Genomic DNA, 22914 nt, shown 5'->3' on the forward strand with positions numbered 1-22914 from the left:
CTATTGCCTTGGACGATTTGCAGCCAACAATTTACAAAAAATCTTTGATTCCTTACTTATCTGTAAGCCATTTATTACATTTAAAGCCTGTGCCGAAATATTCATTTTAAGCTTCACACTTAAAGATTTTTTGGTTTTTTGTTTATTTTTTAAATTTTTTATTTTCGCTAATAGCAAATTACATTTTTTTTGGTAAAAATTTTTTAATTTTAACATTTTTCTGCAATGTTTACACGAGAATGCAGGCTCTGGCTCTGGCTCAACCAGATCATCGGTATCCATTACCTCATCGTTCATCAAATTTAAAGTTGGAATCGCTTCCTTTTTTAATTTATTTTTGCCAATATATGTAGATTCAAAATGGTTTTGACAAATGTACATAATTTTGTCATAATCCTGCAAAGGGATACAGCATTTTTCGCGCCATATTTGGCCAAAAATTGTGTCAGCAGATGGAAATTTAATTTTAAAAATTTCAGATTTCCATCGCGTCGAGAATTTTTGCAATCTTTGACACGGCACAAATGACGGACTTCGCATCTCGTTTGCTCATGATAAATAAAAAGGAAAAGAAAATTATTAAACGTCTTGATACACCGACTGTTCGATAGCAATTAAAAGTAAAACGCGTACACCAGCGTTTACATACGACGAATATTAAAAACGAAGACGAAAGCCGAAAGCAGCAGTTCGTCGTGGTTCTATTTTTAGATTTTCCCTTTTTACCCCGACCGACCGCATCATGAAGCTCGAAACAGAAACGAAAAATTTTTTGTATGAGATGCAACATCTTGATATTCTATAGTCTTTGGTTGTAGGCTGAGTTGCTGTTGTTCTTGTGGTTTGTTGGGAGGATTGCCCACGGTTAGGGCTTTCAGTTCTAACTACAAGAGTATATTGGTTAGCTTTGGTGTGCTCGGATCTCGGATTTCTTAAGAAACGTTGGGCTTACAAATTATTAATAAAAATTCAAATTAAATAAATTAGGACCTCGGGACTCTTATTGTACACCATTTGTTTTATCTTAGACACAGTTTGAACCGTTGAATTCATTTTAGGCCACACTAATTACAAACCACAACTACCCGGTTGAGGAACATACGGTTAACACCTCCGATGACTACATTCTTACTATTTACCGCATTCCAACGTCGCCAAAACGAAAGCAAATGAACCAGACCGGCGAGCGCTTAGTGGTTTTTCTACAACATGGTATCCTGTGTGCCTCCGATGACTGGATTATCAACGGACCAGAGACGTCGCTGGCCTATATGTTTGCAGATGCTGGTTACGATGTCTGGCTGGGCAACGCACGGGGCAACACGTACTCACGACAGCATAAACATATTCATCCAGATTCGTCTGACTTTTGGCATTTTAGCTGGCACGAGATAGGAGTCTATGACCTTGCGGCTATGTTAGACTATGCATTGGCAGTGAGCCGTTCAAATTCCCTGCACTTCGTGGCACACTCGCAGGGAACCACCACGTTTTTCGTGCTAATGTCCTCGTTGCCTTTGTACAACGTGAAGGTGCGCTCCGTCCACCTTTTAGCGCCGATAGCTTACATGCGCAAACACTCCTTTATCCTTTCCAAGTTGGGTGGCCTTTTTCTTGGGTCGCCTTCTTTTCTCAGTTGGGTGCTAGGTGGTATGGAGCTCCTACCCATAACTAGGGTGCAGAAACTGATGTGTGAGAATGTTTGCTCAGAGGCCTCGATGCTAAAGTTCCTGTGCTCCGGTCTGCTAGAATTCATCGGAGGCTGGGGAACCCAGCATTTAAACAAGGTAAGAAAACTATTGGGTTGGCAAGAAAGTCATGTCGTTTTTTTCAATATTTTCAAAGATGATTTATTTATAGGGTAAGATGGGGTAAAAACGCCAAAAATGTATATTTGACGATGTCAAGCTATCATTTATAAAATGATCAGTGAACCAACCCATATTTCTGAAAGTTTAATTCTTTGGCTACATAATTCATTTAGAAAGTTTTTATGTAGCTTTTATTTTAAAACAATTGTAATCGTTCAAAAGAAAAGTTTAAAACGGCGGTTTTACCCCACCTAGTGGGGTAAAAACGCCAGTCTGGTTTCAGTGTATTTAAGTACGCAAATAATGCCAATAACAAGTAGATTATTATCATAAAATATTGAAATCTTAGATATTGATACCTAATAGAAGAAAATCTTCAATTTCAAAATTTCCAACATGTGGAAGTTCAGAAGTTTTTTAATTAAAAACTATATCCATTGAAATGTTGCAAACACTTATTATTTAACAATTTCAATAATCAATTTCACAATTATTAAGTGCCTAGTGAATTTCCAAAGGGTCGGCTTCAATATTATAGAAAAGTAATATATTATAGAGTTTAAAAAATTAAAACTTCTGAGCAATACGTTATCGCGGCGTTTTTACCCCACGCGCCAATTTTTTTTCGAGGTCACTTAGTTTGTACAATTTTGTAAATATTGGCTAACTTGATACATGTACAACAGTACCAAGGTTCGTACTATAAGCGGACACTTACCCTTTTTTTCAAGCCGTTCATTTACACTTGATTGAGCAATGTTGATAACAAAAATTTTTTGCTGCCGTCGAGTGAAACAAAAATGGCGCAATAGAAATTGTAACGATAAAGCTGCAGTAATCCGACCGACTTCAAAAACTGCGCATTATCAATCAAAATCTACATTATCAACGGTTAATCGATTCGGCGCTTCATTTGAATTTAATATCCAAATGGCGGTTTTACCCACCGGCGGTTTTACCCCATCTTACCCTACATATCTGGACTTATAATTAATCAATTATGTATTGGCCGTTAGGGGGGGACGGTGGCCCAGCAGGTAGAGCGCTGGCCTCCGGTCCGGAAGGCCCGGGTTCAAGTCGAGCCCCAGGCTCCCCGAGAAAAAGAAACTGTCTCTTTTTCCAAATCTCCACCACTTCTATGCTCTATCGCTCACTTAACATTAGTAACAAATTTCGGCTCCCCGGACCCGCACACCCCCTCGTCCACGTTACTATGGACCCATCAATAGAATTTTCGTCACTCCTAGATGGCGCCAGGTGGCAACCCCACCGCTAGGATAAGTCGCTACTGGCTTATCACCGGTACGATCGAAAATCAATGATAATGAATCCTCTACAAGAAATTGTAGAGGCTCTAAGCTCCCGGGTGGAGTAACAGAATGTAAATTTTATTGGCTGTTAGTGGTCGAACAACTAATGACCATCTTTCGGGCAGCTGCATAATTCCGCGCTCGAAGAACTTTTGGTCTTTTCCAGAAAAGAATCGAGACAAGTGGTTTTTGACAGCCTCATCTGAATCAAAGTTTTTACCATTCAAAGAGTTTTGAAGAGAGCGAAACAAATGGTAATCTGAAGGTGCTAAGTCCGGACTATAAGGTGGATGTGGTAGCACTTCCCAATTCAGCTCCAAAGATGTGTGGGGCCTAGCGTTGTCATGGTGAAAGACTATACCCTTGTGATTAGCTAGTGCCGGCTCCTTTTCTTTAATTTTTTCCGCCAAATTGAATAGCTGGCGACAGTACACATCTGAATTGATGGTTTCATTCCGTCCCAGCAGCTCAAAGTGCACTACTCCCTTCCAATTCCACCAAACAGACAGCATAACTTTCCTCTGATGGATATCGGCCTTTGATGTGGCTTGGGCTGGCTCATCTTTCTTGCTCCATGATCTTTTTCGTTGGACATTATTGTAAACAACCCACTTTTCGTCGCCAGTAATGATCCGCTTCAAAAAAGGATCGTTTTTAATCCGTTGCAGCAGAGAATAGCAGATGTTGATACGCTTAGTTAGGTGAATTTCCTTTAAGTTATGCGGAACCCAAACATCGAGCTTGCTTACGTAGCCAAGTTTCTTCAAATGGTTTTCAACCGTTGTATGCGACACACTGAGCTTCTCTGACATCTCCCGCGTTGAATAACGCCGGTTTTCATCCAGCAAAGCCTGAATTTGTTCGTCAAAAACGGCCGATGGTCGACCAGAACGTGGGAAGTCTTTAACTCCAAAATCTCCAAGCCTGAATTTGGCAAACCAGCGCTGACATTGGCGATCACTCATGGCATCTTTACCATACACTTTGCACAATTTTTCGCGAGTTTCGACCCCTTTTTTTTCCTTTTTGGAAGTAAAAAAGCAAAATATGCCGAAAATTCTAACTTTGGTCCTCCATGTTTAATTTGCTATAGCTTCCACAAATGTTATCGAATAATTACCAAATTTTCGTCGATAGTACCTAAGACAACAAGCTTTAAAACGATACTAAAAAGTGTGACCCTGGTGCTCGATTAGTCGTAAATAAATTAGATTAAAAACGATTACTAAAAAAAAACGACATTACTTTCTTGCCAACCCAATAGACGGAATAAGAAAACTTTAAAATTATGTTTTTCTGCTCTAGACACTACTAACAGACGTATGCGTGACCCACCCAGCTGGGGCTTCTACCAGTCAGATAATCCACTACCTGCAGCTCTACACCTCTGGTGACTTTCGGCAGTACGACCACGGGCGTGAGCGAAATGAGTTAATTTACAAGCGAGCAACGCCTCCTCCTTACAATATGCTAAACATAGAGAGTTGCGTTGACTTGTACTACAGCGACAATGACTATATGTCTGCGGTGGAGGACGTGGAATATCTGGCTTCGCTTCTTCCCTGCGCTGAGCTATACCGGATTCCGTACACCGACTGGAACCACTATGATTTTCTGTGGTCAAACAATGTAAAGGAGGTTCTAAACAACAGGATCATACACAAGGTGCTAAGATATGATGAACTTATATAAGATTTATTTTTTTGTCGTTTTAATCAAAGCTAAAATGACAAAAAAAAAAAAAATTAAATGCTGATATAAGTTTAAAAATTATTCATTAGGTTTTTATGAAACAGGTTTTTACGATTTAAATTTAAAAAAAAATAAAATTAAATCATAGTGTACTGAAGATACTGCCATATGATAATAGAAATCTAAAACATTTTCCATTTTCCGCATTTCCTGGAAAACGCTTCCGACGTTCATATCCCGACAGCTGTTATAGTATTTGAGGAAATTCTCTGGAGCCTTTTTTAAATACATATTCTAATTTTCTAATTTAAGACGTATAACATTTTCTTTTGTTTTTGTTTTCCCAAAAAGACTGCAAAATAAATTAAACATTTTTCAAAAATTATTTTAAAACCTCCATGTGAACGACATTCTCGACATCCTGACGGCCGTCAGGAGATATAATCGTTAAGATTTTTGCTATCCTAACTCTTAAACAGGACACATAAAATCGTTTCTTAAATCTTAGCCAGCTTTATTACCCGACAAAACAAACTATTACAGGAAACCGTAGACATTAAATCTAATAAGGTAAGTTAAATGGTAACTCAATGACTTGTGGCAACCCTTTTCAGCTTACGATCACAATCAAACTCTTATCGAGTATCTCACGGAAGTGTCAAAATCGCTGGATGCCATCTCCAGTAGACACACACATTCGCCTAACGACTACGACAGCTTCATCCGCCGCTACTGGTACGTCAGTGTCGCGTTTCGCATCTTTATCATTCTTTGGTGTTAAGTAAATGTATATAGTGTTATATGAATAAACGAATATTAAATTGGTGACCCCGACACCACACAAGACGACGCCGACGTCTTTCACGATACCGTTACTCGCAATTTCGGCGCAGTTATTAACCGCGTAGCTGTTAAAATTCCGCCGTTTTGGCCTGAGCACCCCGAATTATGGCTGACGCAAATCGAAGCCCAATTCGTTCTGGCAGGAATAACTAAACACGACACGAAATTCAATACGATCCTGGCGTCAATCGAAGCACCGGCACTGGCCCGAATTGCCGACGCCATCATCAACCAACCAGGCACAGGCAAGTACGAAAACTTAAAGTCGTGCATTTTGGAACGCTTCTGCGAAAGTGAGCAGAAGAAAATCCAGAAGTTGATTTCTTGCCCTGCAGTTCCAAAAGTGGCTTTTCGTCGATGAAATGGACGACGACCCACCGATGACAGGGGAAGCAGCCACTGGTGGCTATCCGATGACAATTCATATAGTCATTTGTATGGGATCGCCGGTTTTGTCATGCATGACGCTCTGGATAACAATTTTGTCCGTTTCATCGAACGAGTCATCGGTGGCTTATACGAATTTTGTATGGAGAAAATTCGTATAAGCCATTGATGATTTCGTTGGTGACGTGGGGGAGACAATTTCATCGATGGCTTTTGGGAGGATACCCTTAGTGAAATCATTAATGTCAATGTCTAAAAATGTCATCCCCAAATTCATATGAAAAACAATATATATATATTTATTTCTTTTTTAATTTTATTAAAATATCTTATTTTATAACATAAGAGATAAGTTGATAAATAATATGAAATTCGAAAGTTTTTGTTTACCATTTATATGTGGTTACAAATTAAAATGGCTTCTGACGAATATTCGCAGGGCAGAGTCTGTTTTGCGTCCGTCTCCCTTGAAATGGTATAAAAAATATTTTTATTATTACATATTATATATGACTTTTATGATTTAAAAGCAAACTTACCTTTCAAACGAATATATCGGACATATGGCTGAATCTTGAAAATATTTAAGAATATTTAAATAGGTTTTTAGTTAAAAAACATACTATTTTTATAATCTTATCGACACTTACATGATTTTTAAACACTCTTCGCTGCCCGTTGCACAAATTAAGTAATTTCACAACCAATCGTCAACGCACTACGCAAAAGAATGACGCAGGTCAATTTCAATTTTCACCCTTTGCTCCGTTTTTTTCGTTTTAGTATACCCTTCTTTTTTGGGTTATAGCCGACCATAAATAACTCGCGAGTTACATATGTATATTATTTCCATATTTGTAATTAATGTTATGTCATGTGAAACAACAATAAGCATTTTTATTGCCGAAACGAAAAACTTTGCGATTGCAGTGGTTAATTCTTTGCGCTGGTTTTTATTAGTCGAATAGCGAAAATAAGACGAAAGTTGCGGCGATGCGCACGATAAGGAGTTCAGATTTCAACTAAACTTTTAATTTCATAAAATTCTCTTACATGCCTATACCTAAAGTACTGAGCGGGAGATCGGCGGCCGAATTCGCCTGAGCGAGAAAGCTTTATTAAGCCCCGACCCCCGCTTTACATAAACATAACAAGAGAACTCTCCAAACATGGTTACCTTGGTTCAATAATTTACATAATAATGTATATATAAACTATATTATATATATAAGTTTATATATATATATATTTATATTATACCTAATATATGAAGAACTTTAGCATCAAAAGAGTATACATAAGTCGAGCGCCCCTCAGCCATATTTCCCATCGAAACCCAAATTGTTTCTAACGGAGAATGACAACATTGCAATAAAAAAAAACGAAGACAAATTTGGAGTCGGGCCGCCGTCGGATGCAAGCAACGATTCGTATTATAAGAGTGAGAAGGAGAGGGAAACTTAGGAATATCCCTTTTCCTTTCCTACACACACGATTGCTTAAATGAGACGAGTCACCAGGTGACAGCCAGAACTGCAGGGTGGTGACAAGCGCCCCACACAACTGCTCAACGAGTTAAGCGCACTCGCCGCAAACAAAGTTGACGAAACTTTCTTACCAACACAAGTGCAAGTGGTCTTGCAAGCATCGGACGCCTGCCTTGCAGACCTAGCTAAGTTGGCGGTCAAAGTGATGGAAGTCGGCGATTTCCATCATATACGCACCGTCGACGACAAATCGGCGCCAACCAGCAGCACCGTTTTCGACAAACGTCTAGACCGCATCGAGCAACAGATCAACACGCTTTTCAGAAACCGTCACCGCAAGAACAGTTCGTCCACATTAACGGATCGCAAAAACGTCACGACTTCAGGCTTGTGTTGGTAGCACAGCAAATTTGGCAACGCCACCAAGAAATGTCGCCAACCGTGCTCCTTTTCATCCGAACCAAAAAACTAAAGCAGTCATTCGGCGGACAAATTCGAAGAAGACCACAACACAATTGCCCGCCTCGCCATCAACGACAATTTCTCCAAAACTCAATTTCTCATCGACACCGGCGCCGACATTTCAGTGATGCCACCCTGCAAAAACGTTAAAACTATACTCACTACAAAGCTTCTTTTCGCCAACAATGGCATGAAAATACAAACCTATGGTGAAAAACTCATAACACTGTCACTGGGATTGAGACGAAACTTTGTTTGGACATTCGTATTAGCTGACGTCAACTGCGATATGAATCGACGCAAACTCATCGATCGAGCTACGCTGCTCGAATCAACATGTCACGCGCCTCAACGTAAAATCAACGCAATTTTATCCTACGACACGAGCAACCAATACGCTAGGTTGCTTCACGAATACCGCGATCTCACAACGATCAACTCGAACCGGCTGCCAGCAACGTCCGAAGTACCGCACTTCATCTCGACCAACGGCCCGCCCACTCACGCCCGCGCCCGACGACTAGCGCCCGACAAACTCAAAGCTGCACAAACTGAGTTCTCCTACCCCATCGAAAAAGGAATATGCCGCCCCTCAAAAAGCAACTGGTCCAGTCCATTACATCTGGTAAAGAAAGCAAACGGAGATTGGCGACCATGCGGCGACTACCGAGCACTGAACAACGTAACAGTGCCGGATCGATATCCTATTCCGTACATACTGGATGTAACGAGCATCCTTCACGGTAAAAAGATATTTCAAAAATCGACCTGCAAAAAGCGTATCACCAGATCCCTGTCGAACCGCAAGATATTCCCAAAACAGCAATTATCACTCCTTTTGGGCTATTCGAATTCTTGTTCATGACATTCGGCTTGCGCAACGCAGCGCAAACCTTTCAGCGTCACATAAACAACGTAATACAGGGTCTCGACTTTGCTTTCGCATACATCGACGACATTCTGATCGCTTCAGAATCCGAGGCGCAGGACGAGACGCACCTCCGCACGGTCCTTAACCGCCTTCGAAAGGCACATCTGACCGTCAACACCGAGAAGTGCCAATTCGGTAAACCACAACTCACGTTCTGAAGCCAAAGTGGAAGCCATCCGCCACTTTAAAAAACCGCTTATTGCTAAAGATTTTAAAAAGTTTCTGGGTATGATAAACTTCTATCGGCCGTTTATCCCACGAGCTGCTGATAACCAACACATACTCCAGACGCTAATCCAAGGCAATAAAAAGAACGACAAAACCCCGATACTCTGGTCTACAGAAACCGACCACGCATTCGACACCTGCAAGAACGAGCTTGCAAACGCTACGTTGCTGAACTACATGGCACCTAACTCGCAATTAACACTAACCACCGATGCCTCCGATGACGCCATGGGTGCCGTGTTACATCAGATCGTCAATGGGCAGACGCAACCACTGGGTTTCTTCTCCAAGAAATTCACACCGACGCAAAAGAAATACAGCACCTACGATAAAGAACTGACCATATATCAGGCCATTTTGCACTTCAAGTTCGCATTGGAGGGCAGAAGCTTCATAATCTTCACCGACCACAAGCCACTGATGTACGCTTTCAATCAAAACAGCGAGAAAGCATCACCGCGGCGCACGCGCCAACTGTATTTCATCAGCCAATTCAGCACCGATATCCGGCACATCACAGGAGAGGAAAACAACGTGGCTAATCTTCTCTCACGCATCGACGCCAATAAACACATCGACTTCGACGAGATGGCACTGGAACAGGAAAACGACGGCGAACTACAATCGCTACTCAATTCTAATCCAGAAAATACAATCTCACTAACCAAATTTTCCCTTTCAGGCTCAAATAAGCAATTTTACTGCCACGTCGCCAATAACCGGATACGCCCGTTTGTGCCCAGATGCCTACGCTAAACCGTGGTTCTCGCCCTGCATTCGCTGAGCCATCCAGGAGTTAAGGCAACGAACAAATTAGTCGCCAAACACTACGTTTGGCCCCGCATGGCGAAGGATGTCGCTAAAATCGTACGCGCTTGCATCCCGTGTCAAAAAGCCAAAATCCAACGACACATCAAATCGCCACTGGGAGAGTATGCCGCCAGCGACAATCTGTAGCCAACGCACTGATTTCGGGCTGGTTCGCTCAGTACGGAATCCCTCTCCACATCACAACGGATTTAGGCCGACAATTCGAGTCAACATTGTTCCAAAAACTCGCCAAAATTTGCGGTTTTAGGCACCTCCGCACGACGGCGTACCAACCACAAGCCAACGGGATGATCGAACGCTGGCACAGAACATTAAAAGCTGCCTTAAAATGCGCCGATCCTATCAACTGGAGCAGTTCCCTGCACTTAATCCTCCTAGGCCTACGTACAAGAGTCAAAAGCGACATCGGGCTGATCCCAGCTGAAATGGTTTATGGATTTTTTACACCGAACACACAAAAACATACCGAGTCTAAGTTAGCCGAGGCTCTTCAAAAAACCATATCTCAGCTACCAACCACTAAGCCAGTGCACCATCATACACCACAAGAATTTGTGCACCCGGGCTTAAACCATTGTACCCACGTCTTCGTGAGAGTTGATCGAGTCAAAACCCCCCTGGAAGCAAGCTACGAGGGTCCGTTCGAAGTATTAGCAAAGCTCGACAAGTACTTTACGCTTAAAGGACACACAAAGGACAACAAGATTTCTATCGATCGGCTTAAACCAGCATACATATTAAAAAAAAAAACGACAGTGCCAACTGCCCAGCCAACCGAGCAGTTATCAAGATCAGGACGACGAGACAGATTCCCAGCAAAGTATCTTTCCTAACTAGAACTCTAGGAGGGGGCACTGTGGCAACCCTTATCAGCTTACGATATCACAATCAAACTCGATAAGCCACGGAAGTATCGAAATCGCTGGATGTCATCTCCAGTAGACACTTCATCCGCCGCTACTGCTACGCCTTGGTCGCGTTTCGCATCTTTATCATTCTTTGGTTTTAAGTAAATGAATACAGTGTTATATGAATAAACGAACATTAAAGACTCAATGACAATAACCCTTTCGATTTATTATTATAAATTTTTGATAATTTTGTTTTTATATTGGAAATTATCTTCTTTTTCCTGTCCTGATTTCTTCCTTTTTAATTTTTCTCTTTAACTTCCAGAGAACTTCCAAACCTTATCTTATAACTGGAGCTCAAAAGATCATGCAAATGCATGTTGCATGCATATTGTGCATGTTTCTTTCCTTAGAGCATATTTTGATCGAAAGTGCATGTTCAATACCTATGTATATATTTTAATATTTCATTCATCAAAACTGATAATTTAGCTGTGACATATGAAAATCATTCTGATACGAACAACAACAAAAAATTTAATACATTCAATAGCAAATCTATTTAATAATCTATAAGATTATTGCGTGGCATTAAAAGTGATTTGACTTTCACGTTGTTTATTTCCATCAAATGATCAACACTGGGTACATTGATGCGTATGAAAGTCGAATTCCCGAAAGTATTTCGGTCTGATGGGTCAGTTTTATTTTGTACGTATTGTGAATGTGCAGTTCAAGAAAAAAAATATTCCAAGTAAAGCAGCATATTGCATCATTGAAACACAAAGCTGCCAAAGATAGAAGGAAGAAAATGCCGACCAGGAAAGCCAATCGTTAGTATGGGATCTTGAACCAAAACCAGGGCCAAATTTGTCGGAGTTCAATGTATGTAGATCTATGCAAAACTTTAGTTTTGAAATAAAGAACCGTCTTTTCCAACATATTTTGACAATATTTTTTGCTTGAAATTTTGCATATTTTGCTTTTTTAATGCATATTTGCATGCATATTTTTGCCTTTTTTCGTGCATAACTATCCGAGCTCTACTAATAACGCTTCTTTTATTTTTTTCTGATGATTTACTGCTTTCAGCAGTTTTAGTGTTTATTATTATTTTACTATTTAATGCTGCTTTCATTTGGCCATTTGGGTTGCTAATCTGTCTCGTCGTCCTTCACGGAACGCCACAACTTCATGTGGTCGCAGCTGCTGGCTGTGTTGGAAACCTTTGTATCAGCTATCTTCCAAACATTGTATGGGCCTTGAATACTTTATACGGACCCAAATATTCTCCATCCAATCTTTCCTGCGATGAACTCTGTGTCTGCAACATGACAATCAATTTTTGGTTTTGCGCGTCTAGTTAAAGTTCTTTTAATACAAGTTCTGTTCCCGTTGAATATTGGGGTTTGCCTCTTTTCTAATTTCCTGCCTTTCCTCGTCAAATTGTTTATAGGCGGAGCCTCTGTCAGAAACAATGTGCACTGGGTTGCGCACCCTTCGGACAGCAGCCTGATCTTAAAAATCTGTTTGCTTCCCAACCTATGTTCCCTGTGCAGCAACTTCTCAACGGTAACTGAATTACTGAACATCCATCTTAGTATTTGGCAATGATTTAAAATTTTAACGCAGTAATTGCTAAATGAAAAATAGTTTTTGTTCGTGGAGCCTATGCCTGATAACGAGTTACATAATTAACTCTTCCATTCAATTCTTTGTGCCCATTTTAGAGTTTGTTTTGATTTTGAAATGCATGGAAACGGTGCAAATACAATAGCTTTGACGTAGGTAACATGGTGGTTTTCTGAAGCGCAAGACAAAGAGTGAAGCGGCTGATGTGCTGAAGGGTTACACAGACTTACACTTTTAAAATAGCTTCAAGAACGCTTTCAGAAGTTTTTTAGGTAGCTTGTGGGCTCGTTGTAAATAATAGTGACAATTTCGATGATGTCGTTAATGGTCTCAACCTTTATTCTTTCATGGAAATAATTCAACTCGTTTCGGAATTGCATCGCTGAGACACAGGTCGTTTCCGCTGTCTTCGTTGGAACTTCAAAAATTTGGGGGAGGTTATGCAAGCTGGTCTAATATTTATTCGATGATCATTATAATAATAATAGATGAATCACTCGCTATTGTATCTGAGGGACTAATTGGTGGGAGCCAATCGTTCCTTTGAAAGTCCGGATGGTAACTAGTTATTTGAAAATCGACGTTTGGTTTTTCAGGCGTACTTTACCGAGTTCAAGGGCTCAATGTGCTAGTTTAACGTTCATCCTCGTGCTCTTAAGGGTTTGATTTCGACGGAGCAAATTGCCAGATGTGTTATTGTCCAAGTTCTTCTTTAAAAGCTGGACCTAGTGAGTCAAGCTGAATTGAAGGAAAACTATAATATCCAGCATTTGACAAGATAACTGCACTAGACTAATTGTTCGTGCTACTAAGGAATAGCTGTGAGGCTTATTTTGTTAAGCATTTGACTGGCTTGAATATTGCACTTAACCAGCAAGCTCTTCGTAGTTTCCCATCTCTTGAGAGACAGGATCTCTTTGGAAAATTCGAGAGTTGTCCGGCCGTTAAAACCCACCGCGGGATGCTTTGATCTGGGCCATAGGTCATTAGTTCATGCAGAGGCATTAAGTTGCTTTCGGTTTTTTTCCCTGATCATTTCGTCGTGCATCGTTGCATCACCACCACTAAGCTTTCGGTCGTCTATTTTTTTAGTTGGAGCTAAGGTTCTTTGTCGTGACTTTTATGGTAATGATTTGATACTTGGCCCCAGGTCCAAAAAAAGCACATCGACTACTTTTACTCAATAGGCAAATACTTTATAGCAGCAGGAGACTATAACACCAAGCATACGAACTGGGGATCTTGCCTCGTGACGCCGAAAGGTTGACAACTGTATTACGCAATTACAGAACCTAGCAATAAACTTAACTGCGTTTCCCCTGGCTCACCTAAACACTGGCCTAGTGACCACAGAAAACTGCCAGTCTTGATTGACAGTTACAAAAAACATCCCACGAAATCTGACTAGCACCAGTTCTCTCTCGAATCTATCATCAGACCACTCGCCTGTACTTTTTAGCTTAGACCAACAGCCAGACTCTAACAGCACAAACTGGCTCAAAATTCAAAAAATACGTAAGTTCGCACTTACGAAGATGACATCAACAGAACCGTAAGCATGCTAGAGTCAGTTTTGGCTTCAGCGGCTCTAATCGCAACAACACGAAGGCAAAACACAACACATAACACGAAGCATACAAATGCAGAAATAGAGCAGCTAGTTCTGGCAAAGCGTCGTTCCCCGCGCGAATGCAATTACTTCGATCGCCATCTGCAAAGCTACAGCTAAAAGAAGCTTCACGCCGACTCACTAAGGCACTACGACAAGAAGAAGACAGATCCCAACAACGTTATATACTTGTAGAACAACTATCTCCATCCAGCTAAAAATTCCCACTTTGGAAAGCCCACTCAACACTGAGCCCTCCAACAGTAACGGTTACGCCAATAAGGCCCCTGCAGTCTCCTGGGCCAGAAGCGACAAATACAGAGCCAATGCATCCGCTGCCCACCTTAAAAATGTATTCCAGGCAAACCCAGCCACAAACGTGCGTAATATAAGATCGCAAACTGAAGACGACTTTCCTATTGCCGAACCAATTGTATTTCGACCATGCGAAGTCATAAAAATTATAAAAGAGCAGCTACAACCGAGAAAATCTCCAGGCTGCTATCTAATAACTTCAAAAATGCTTATAAAGCTCCCACTATGCGCTGCTGGTACCAGGGCCGTAGCTAGCATGGGGCAGGTGGGGCGGTGCCCCAGGGCCCCCGAAGGGAAGGGGCCCCGCCGGGGCTTCCTTTTTTAGTTCTGAAAAAGCCTTACCATGCCTTTCGGACTTTCTGAATGGGCTTTAAATGGATCACAATAATCTAACAAAATAAAAAAATTCTAAATTTTTTACAGTTTTATTAGATAATGTACAAAACTACATGTTTTCGCTTTATTTCAACATACATATCTCAGTATCTCATTTGGTAAATACCATTAAAAACGCCGCTTTCTCGCTTTGCAAGCCGCAAATTCGTCGATCGCTTGGCTGAAATCGATCTTTCTTATGAATAAAATTTGACAAAAGACTCCCGTATAGGGGGCCCCAAATTTACTTGTTGCCCCAGGGCCCCCGAGGCTCTAGCTACGGCCCTGGCTGGTACTATATTCCAGCATGACAAGACTGGATTGCTTCTTAAGAGGTGAAAAAAGTCAATCATCATAATGATACCAAAACCAGGAAAATACCACACGCTCACCTCCTCATACAGACCGATAAGTTTACTTTCTTGTCTATCAAAACTCTTTGAAAAATGCCTTCTAACCCGTATCACACCATTCATCAGAAGACATAATATTATCCCAGCACATCTATTCGGCTTTCGAAAAAAAAAATGGATCTATCAAACAGGTGAACCGCGTAACATCAGAAATTCGAGGTGCATTTGAAAATAGGGAATACTGCACTGCGGTATTTTTGGACGTCTCTCAAACATTCGACAGAGTATGACTTTACGGCCTAATAAAATAAAAATATTGTTCCCTAATAACACGCATAAACTCTTGAAGTCATATCTTCCATTTCAGCTGAACAAAACATCGAAGCTAGAGTTCCTCATTTTCCTACGAGCCGACAACTGACTATGACTATATTATTTTCGTTGTTTCCCGCTTCTAAATAATTATTTGATAATAATAATTATTAAATTATTTTTTTCAAACAAATTTTATAATATATTAAATTAAAAGTTATTATTTTTTTAGGTTTAATTTGAAAATTTCATTTCACTTGGTCTGGTTATTAATTTATTTTAATTAATTTGTTTTGATAATTTAATTCAAAATGAGCCAAGAAAAGCCAAAAAGTAATACTCTTGAAGGCTTAAAAACCAAGTTAAGAAGTCGAGTGAAGATCATTCTCCGATTGAAAGATCGACTCGATTCTGACTTGATTGCCATTTAAGAAGAAGAATTAAAAATGATACATACTTAGGGGTGTCGGTGGACCAGCAGGTAGAGCGCTGGTCTCCGAACCGGACGTCCCGGGTTCGATTCCCAGGCTCCCCGAGAAAAAGAAACGGCTTTTTTTTCCAAATCTCTATCATTTTATGCTCTATCGCACACTTAACAATAGTAACAAATTTCGGCTCCCCGGAGCCGCACACCCCCTCGTCCACGTTACTATGGACACAATAATAGAACTCTCGCCACCCCACCGCTAGGATAAGTTGATACTCGCCAGTAAGATCGAAAACCAAAGATTAATGAATCCTCTACAAAAATTGTAGAGGCCCTATGCTCCCGATGGAGTGAAGAAAGCAATAAATAGGGCAAATCAATTGCAATAAGAAATAAATAATGGCGATGAATTTAGAGATGAGTTGGAAGAACTATCAATTGTAACCAAGTTAAAATTAATGCCGCTTTTATCGGCAAGCGATATTAAAATTTCAGGATCAGCTTCTGTATCCCCAACTTGTTCACTCTTCCGAAAATGACGCATCCCTAAGAAGCCTTATCGATACCGTTTCATCAATTTATGGATCGTTTTCATCGATAGGAGATGATACAAAAATATCCAATGCAATGTTGATTTATCTCGTCTTGAACAGAGTAGACCCTGTGACTAAACAAAAATGGGAAGAACAGTTCGATTATGAAGCTTTGCCGCTTTGGTCTGATTGTGAAAAGATGTTGAATCGCCGATATTAGCATTTATCTACTGAGGAAACATCAAAGCCAAAGCATTTTTTTTTTTACGGAGAATCTTTCTCTCGAACACTCCAAGAACGGCTGTATCGGATTGCTCCACTGTCTAGCACTCCTCACCATATAAGAGTACTGGAAGAATGAGCGTCTTATAGAGTGTTATTTCGCCTGTCAAGAGAGAGCTCTACTGTTGAAATGCCTCCTGAGCCCAAAGTAACACCTGTTGGCAAGTGTGACTCTCCGCTTAATCTCCGGCTGACATCATTTGTGCTAGTTATAGCAGTGCCAAGGTAAATGAATTCCTTGACGGACTCAAAACTATAGCTGTCTACAGTCAGCTGAGAATCAAGACGCCGCGATTCTCTGCTTGAGCACACCATAAACTTTGCCTTGTCCGTGTTCACTGCTAGTCTGCTACTTTAGTCGACTCTTTTTCAATAGCCCCAAAAGCTGCTGTAACATCACGCTTGGTTCGGCCAATGATATCAATATCACAACGTAACCAAGGAGTTGGACACAACTGTTTGTCAGAACCGATTGCATCTTGATTTCGGCATGGCTTGGGATCGGTACATCTACATCAGTACCGTAGATTGGGGTTTGTGGATCATAATCATAGCCATTGCAAGAGCCAGAGCCAACTTGCAGTGTTCTTCGGTAGGCGGCGTCTTTTGCAGCTCTTGCGTCACGACACTCCTGGTCCTACCATGGATTCCTTGTTGGGGTGCGCTGGAATCCAATGACTTCTTCTGCGGAAGTTCGAAGGGAGTAGGATATGAGCGCCCACTGATCGCTGATGTCTTCAGGTGTTGGAGTTGTTCCGATGTCCAGCCTTCTCAACAGTCCTCGACGTGCAACCTTCGCAACACATAACCGTGTGCGAATCTTAGCTGCAACAAGATAATGGTCGGAGTCGATGTTGGGACCCCGACAGGATCGCACTAGATGCATGCCTTGCATCGATCACAACATGATCGATCTGATTTCTGGTCAGTCGATCGGGAGAGAGCCAAGATTCCTTATGTATGTCCAAATGAAGGAACCCAGTACTACGAACTACCATATTATGCGCTGCAGCAAAGCCTATTAATCTGAGACCATTGCTCGAGGTGGTCTGTCTTCTCGCCCTACCTTGGCATTAAAGTCCTCAAGGAGGATTTTAATGTCATGAGAAGGGCAGCGGGCGTTAGCCCGGTCGAGCTCCGCATAAAAAGTATCCTTGGTGACATCGTCCTTTTTTTCGGTTGGAGCGTGCGCGCATATCAGGCTGATGTTGAAGGATTTAGAAGTAATTCGGATCGTTGCAAGTTTCTCGTTTATTGGCAGTGAAAGACTCGGCGCCGCAGTCAGGCGCCAACAACGAAGCCACAGCCGAGTTCATGCCTCTTTCGTTGGCAGCTGTAGTAAATGTCCCAGTCCTTCTTCTTAATACAACCTTGTCCTATCCATCGCATTTGCTGGATAGTAGCGATATCAGCCTTACATTTTCTGAGGGTATCTGCTAGTTGTTGAGCAGCACCTGGTCTGTACAATGTTCGTACATTCCAAGTGCATACTCTCAAATCATTGTCCCTATTTCGTTTGCCATGGTCGTAAACGTTTAATCGGTCCCGTTCCGAGGCTCATTCTGCTTCTTTCATTGAAATGTTATTATTCCATCGGCGAGCCGAAGCTTATATACCCTTGCAGTAATCAAATATGTCGCACCAATTACATAAAGGCTAAGCTACACAGCTTCGAGTGTCGATTTTTTTTATGAAGTTTCAGTATTTTCGACGATTGTTCATATAAAAACTTTAACTGTTGGTCCGGTCGAAAATTTTTTTCGTTTGGGGGGAGTCCGATCGAAATTTTTTTCGTTCAAGGGGGTCCGATCAAAAATTTTTTCGTTTGGGAGGGTCCGATCAAAATAATTTTTAGTTTATATGGTTGAAAGGCCGTATGCTGTAAGGGAATTTGAAAAAAGTCTGAGATTTTTTGGGGGGGGGTCCGGACCCCCGGACACCCCCTGCGTCCGCCCCTGGTACTTACAATTGGATCTTCTTTACAAAGTTCGAAAAAGTCGGTATTACCTTCGATTGATTGTTTATATATGTTAGTTCATGGGTATCTCAATATGTATTCGTTGATGCTTTATGAAATGGCATCATGTGTAGGAAATTCCAGAAGTTTCAACTGTATAGAAAACTTTGATAACATCAAATCTAATTTTTATGCCTTTTCAGTGTTACTGTATCTTGACTTCTGTTTTAGCAGCCAAAAAAGATTTAAAAGATTTTACTGGACCCTAGATTTTTGAGCCCAACGTTAACAACAGCCTCAAAAGCTCGCCTTTTCTGGTACTCTTCCCCTAAATTTTGGGTTATCATCTATTCCCTTAATACCATGTCTCTGAAATTGTGGGCCAACTTTTATGTATTTTTTATATATATATTTTCAAGGATGTAAAAACCATCATAACATATAGTTTAACATTCTTGCATTAACTGCGTCGCTTTAAAATTTGTTAGGATAATAGATCTAAAAAAGTTGCTTTCTTAAAGAGCGGACTTCTATATCATATAGCTGCGATAGAAAAAATCTTAATTAACTGAAAGGTATATAAGTGTAAGGTATAAAAGTATAAATTTAAAAAAAAATGAAGTGTACATATTTTCAAGATTTATTTTTTCGAGTTAATTATCCCCCTACGATGATGTGTAATAATACAGCCAGTAGGTGTATATTATGTGAGACCAAAAGATAGCAATTGGGTAAAAGCTCACCCAATTAAATTTGTTCGCGCTTTAGGTTAACATGTTATTGTGATTTCTCAAGCTTAGGACAGGAAAGAGCCTATAAACGGGGATTGCGGCAGTTTAATACAAATTGGTCTTTTTCATGATTCGCAAAAACTCCTCTTGGTTAACCTCGCCGTCATTATCCAAATCAGCCTCGTCGATCATTTCGCGCAACTCGTCGTCTGTTAGCGTTTCGCCCAGTTCGCGGGCCACCCTCTTCAGGTTTTTGAAGGAAATTTTTCCCGTCTCATCGTCATCAAAAAGTCGAAAGGCCTTAAGTATCTCCTCCTTGCTGTCTTTTTCGGCCATCTTTACAGTCATTAGGTGCAAGAAGTCGGTAAACGCAATCCGTCCACTGCCGTCCTTGTCTATCTCGGCAACCATACGCTTGATCTCCTCCTTTTTGGGCTCAAACCCTAGAGCCCTGATGGCTACCTTTAATTCCTTGACTTCGATGAAGCCAGTGCATTCGTTGTCAAACAAATCAAAGGCCTCCTTTATGTCTGATTTTTGCGCCTCCGACAGCTCGAACTTTGGTCCAGACTTTTTTCGACCTTGTGTGGCCCGCTTGGCGTTTGCGGGAACTGAAGGAATGATCGATACGCTGGTCACAGCAGGGGCGGGATCCATGTCTGCCGAATATTAGCTGATTAGTTTGGCAGCTGTTTGGAATCTGAAGGATCAATGCAAAATACGTTTTTTTACCTTCTGTAAACAATTTTATAACTCACGCAATGCTAAGTTAAGTTGTTGAGTGGTTTGGCGCCTATAAAATTATAGGTCCCGTAATAAATTAGTTATTCGCTTTTAAGTTTACTGTATTATAACGGTGGACTGAATAAACAAATAACCAGTGTGACCGCTCCAAACAGGATAATAAATACCACCGGGCTAAAAAAAATATACCATTTATGCTATTACAGCTTTGAGAAATATTACTTACATACCAATAGCAAACATATTATTTTACTTTAAAAAATTATTATGCCAATTACTGATTGCACATAGTTGCGAAGTTGCGATACTCACGGTACTTTTGGCCGAAGACGGACACTTAAGTTCATTTATACACTGAAGTATTTTAGATGATTTTTTTAAAATTAAATTAGTGGAAAACTGTTGTTTTTAGAAAAATACTGGATATTTTTTTTTAGAAACCTCAAATCATCAAATATATGATACAGTAGAAACCGGTTATAGCGACTTTCAAGGGACCGACGATTTTTCGTCGTTATACCCAGAAGACGCACCAAGCAAACATTTTTTTTGTTTATTTATGGTTGCCGTCTTGGTAATAGGTTTTTAAAATAATTCAAATTAGTTTTTTATTTAAACCGAAAAAATTAAAAAAATTTAATTTAAAAGCATGGGTTTCTCATAATACTAAAAACTGAGTGAGCTTTTTATTGCATATTTTGCATTTGCCGAATTTACGCTTTTAGTTTTACTCGGAAAAGAGCAAAAATAACTTGAAATATAACGGGACATCTCATGGAATAGGCAATGAGGACTGCATACGCAGTGTGACGTCGGCATTGCACTTCGACTCTCTCTTTCTCGCAGCAGCGTAGTTAAGGCGACAGCTAAAACTAACAGAGAGTAGTGACAGTGTAACCCAGCGGGAAAAAAGATGTGGAAGATATGCTATTTTCCAGAGATTTCTTCATACAAGCGGAAGGGCAAAAACATCCTTCACCCCTTACATTTTTGCCGTCTCTCCTTTCAAAATACACGGGGGTGACACACAAAAGGAAGGGGTAAAGGAGGTTTCTATGTAAAAATCCACAGGTTTCAGAAACCCACCCTTATTTAGCGGACCGAAATTTTCAACTCCTACCCCTACGCCTGCTAAAAGAAGCAGGATTTCCAGTAGACTTAAAACCGAAAACCTACTTCTAAAAACCTACTTCTCACTTTCCCGCTGGGAAGGTCCTTCGTGTCGCTGCTACGCACACAAGCAAAGGTGCCGATCACTAATAAATACATACATTTCTAACAGCGTGTTTTGATGCTTAAATTTAGCACTATTGCAAAGTATTTTTTTTTTGCACGACACAATATCCGGCTAAATTTTTGAATTTTCTTGAAAAATTTCGTTCGTATAAGCGGATTGTCGCTAAAAGCGGAGACGCTCTATGCGGAGGCCCTTTCATATAAGTTTGTATGGGGATCAACCAAACCATCGAGTTTTCGTCGCACAACCCGGACGGACACTATAAGCGGAGTCGTTATAACAGGATTCTACTGTATATGCTTTTTTAGCTTCCCTAACAGCTCTTTTTAGTTTATCGTTGCCTTTTTTGTACTCGATGATGTTGTAGTTGTTTATTTCCCTTTTCCATTTATTCCATTTATTGGATTTATTCTTTTTAAGGAGTGTTAGTTTTTGTTCCACCAGGGAACAGCACGTTTGAGGGAAAAGGTGAAATTTTGTGGGATGGAAAAGTGGGCAATTTCGATTATTTTTTTTTTTTTATGAGGGCTGCTTCCCGATTAACGTTTGAACTTGGTTGGAATTGAATAGGGGTGTTTAGCTTGGAAACTGTGTCCCTGTAGAGGTCCCAGTCCGCAGCTTGTAGTTTGAATGTATGGAGAAGTATGGTTGTTGAACATGGAAGTTAGTATAGGGAAATGATCACTGCCATAGAGGTCGTCCAACACTTTCCAATGGATTTCTGGGGCTATGTATGCTGAGGCAAATGATATTTCTATGTGTGCAAAGGTCATATGGGTGGAAAAATGTGTGGGGGATTTATCGTTAAGTAGAATGTAGTCTGATTTGTCTATGTAGTCGGCTATTGTTTATCCTTTACTGTTTTGCTTTGGTGAGCCCGAGTTGGGGTGCCAACTGTTAAAGTCACCCAGCACTAGTGTGTGGGTGTTTTGAAAGTCGAGGTTGTTTTCTAGATTTATAGAAGTAAAAGGTTTGGAAGGTGATATGTAGGCAGAGTTTGATTTTAGAGTGAATGTTTACTCTGACTGTTTCGAAGTCTGAGTTTAGGGATATTTGGTTTTGGGTGATGGAATTGTGTATTAGGAGGGCAGTGCCGCCGAAGCTTTTGCTGTTGTTGACGCTGGTATAAAGTGAGAAGTTGCTCGGGATGGGAAGTGAGGAGAGGTTTGATAGATGGGTTTCTTGTTGTGCTCTAATGTGTGGGTTTTGTTATTTAATTAACATTTGAAGTTCAGTATAATTGTTTCTATAGCCGTGAATATTCAATTGGATGATTTTTAGCATTTAGATTTAAATAAAGATTTTATTTAGAGGCTAGTTTTGTGTTTTCCAATCGTTATGCTGTTGGTTGATTCTGTGTTAATTAAAGACTTAATCTTAATTATATCTAGTTAGACTTGAGCTTTGATTATTCTTTTTAAGTAGTTTTTTTTTTTCCTTTTTTTGATAAATTTATTGGGTGGTATTTGGGGTAGACTTAACCGTAGTGTTGTGTTCCGAGCTGGTGGAGGTAGTAGACACCGCGCCGAGTTCTTCATATTGAATAGGTGTTCGCATGCTTTGCGTACTTTGAC

General features: G+C 40.5%; 2 protein-coding genes across 9 annotated transcripts in view; one reads left to right on the forward strand and one right to left on the reverse strand.

Moving 5' to 3' along the window:
* Window positions 1–4894, forward strand: part of LOC108101959 (lipase 3) — a 29612-nt gene extending 24718 nt beyond the window's left edge. For all 4 annotated transcript variants that reach the window (XM_043208751.1, XM_043208752.1, XM_043208749.1 and 1 more), the window contains 2 exons: window positions 1059–1787; window positions 4427–4894. In XM_043208751.1, the coding sequence (XP_043064686.1) occupies window positions 1059–1787; window positions 4427–4813 (1116 nt within the window). In that variant the 3' untranslated portion in view covers window positions 4814–4894. The remainder of the gene's footprint in view (window positions 1–1058; window positions 1788–4426) is intronic.
* A 14358-nt stretch (window positions 4895–19252) lies between these two features.
* Window positions 19253–20242, reverse strand: LOC108101111 (caltractin). 5 transcript variants are annotated; one of them, XM_017205358.1, is made up of 2 exons: window positions 20118–20242; window positions 19253–20018 (listed from the first exon to the last, which is right to left on the reverse strand). In XM_017205358.1, the coding sequence occupies exon 2, from the start codon at window positions 20014–20016 to the stop codon at window positions 19465–19467; it is 552 nt and encodes a 183-aa protein (XP_017060847.1). In that variant the 5' UTR covers window positions 20017–20018; window positions 20118–20242; the 3' UTR covers window positions 19253–19464. The 5 variants fall into 5 exon arrangements, with proteins under 5 accessions (XP_017060847.1, XP_017060843.1, XP_017060818.1 ...); XM_017205354.1 differs by having other exon boundaries at window positions 19253–20048; XM_017205329.1 differs by having other exon boundaries at window positions 19253–20059.
* Window positions 20243–22914: the final 2672 nt, after the last annotated feature.

This window comes from Drosophila ficusphila, unplaced genomic scaffold (assembly GCF_018152265.1).
Source record: "Drosophila ficusphila isolate 14025-0441.05 unplaced genomic scaffold, ASM1815226v1 contig_636, whole genome shotgun sequence".
NCBI classification, from domain to species: Eukaryota; Metazoa; Arthropoda; class Insecta; order Diptera; family Drosophilidae; genus Drosophila; species Drosophila ficusphila.

Coding starts and splice junctions, on each gene's coding strand:
- LOC108101111 (XM_017205358.1), bottom strand. CDS start 20,016: ATGGATCCCGCCCCTGCTGTGACCAGCGTATCGATCATTCCTTCAGTT.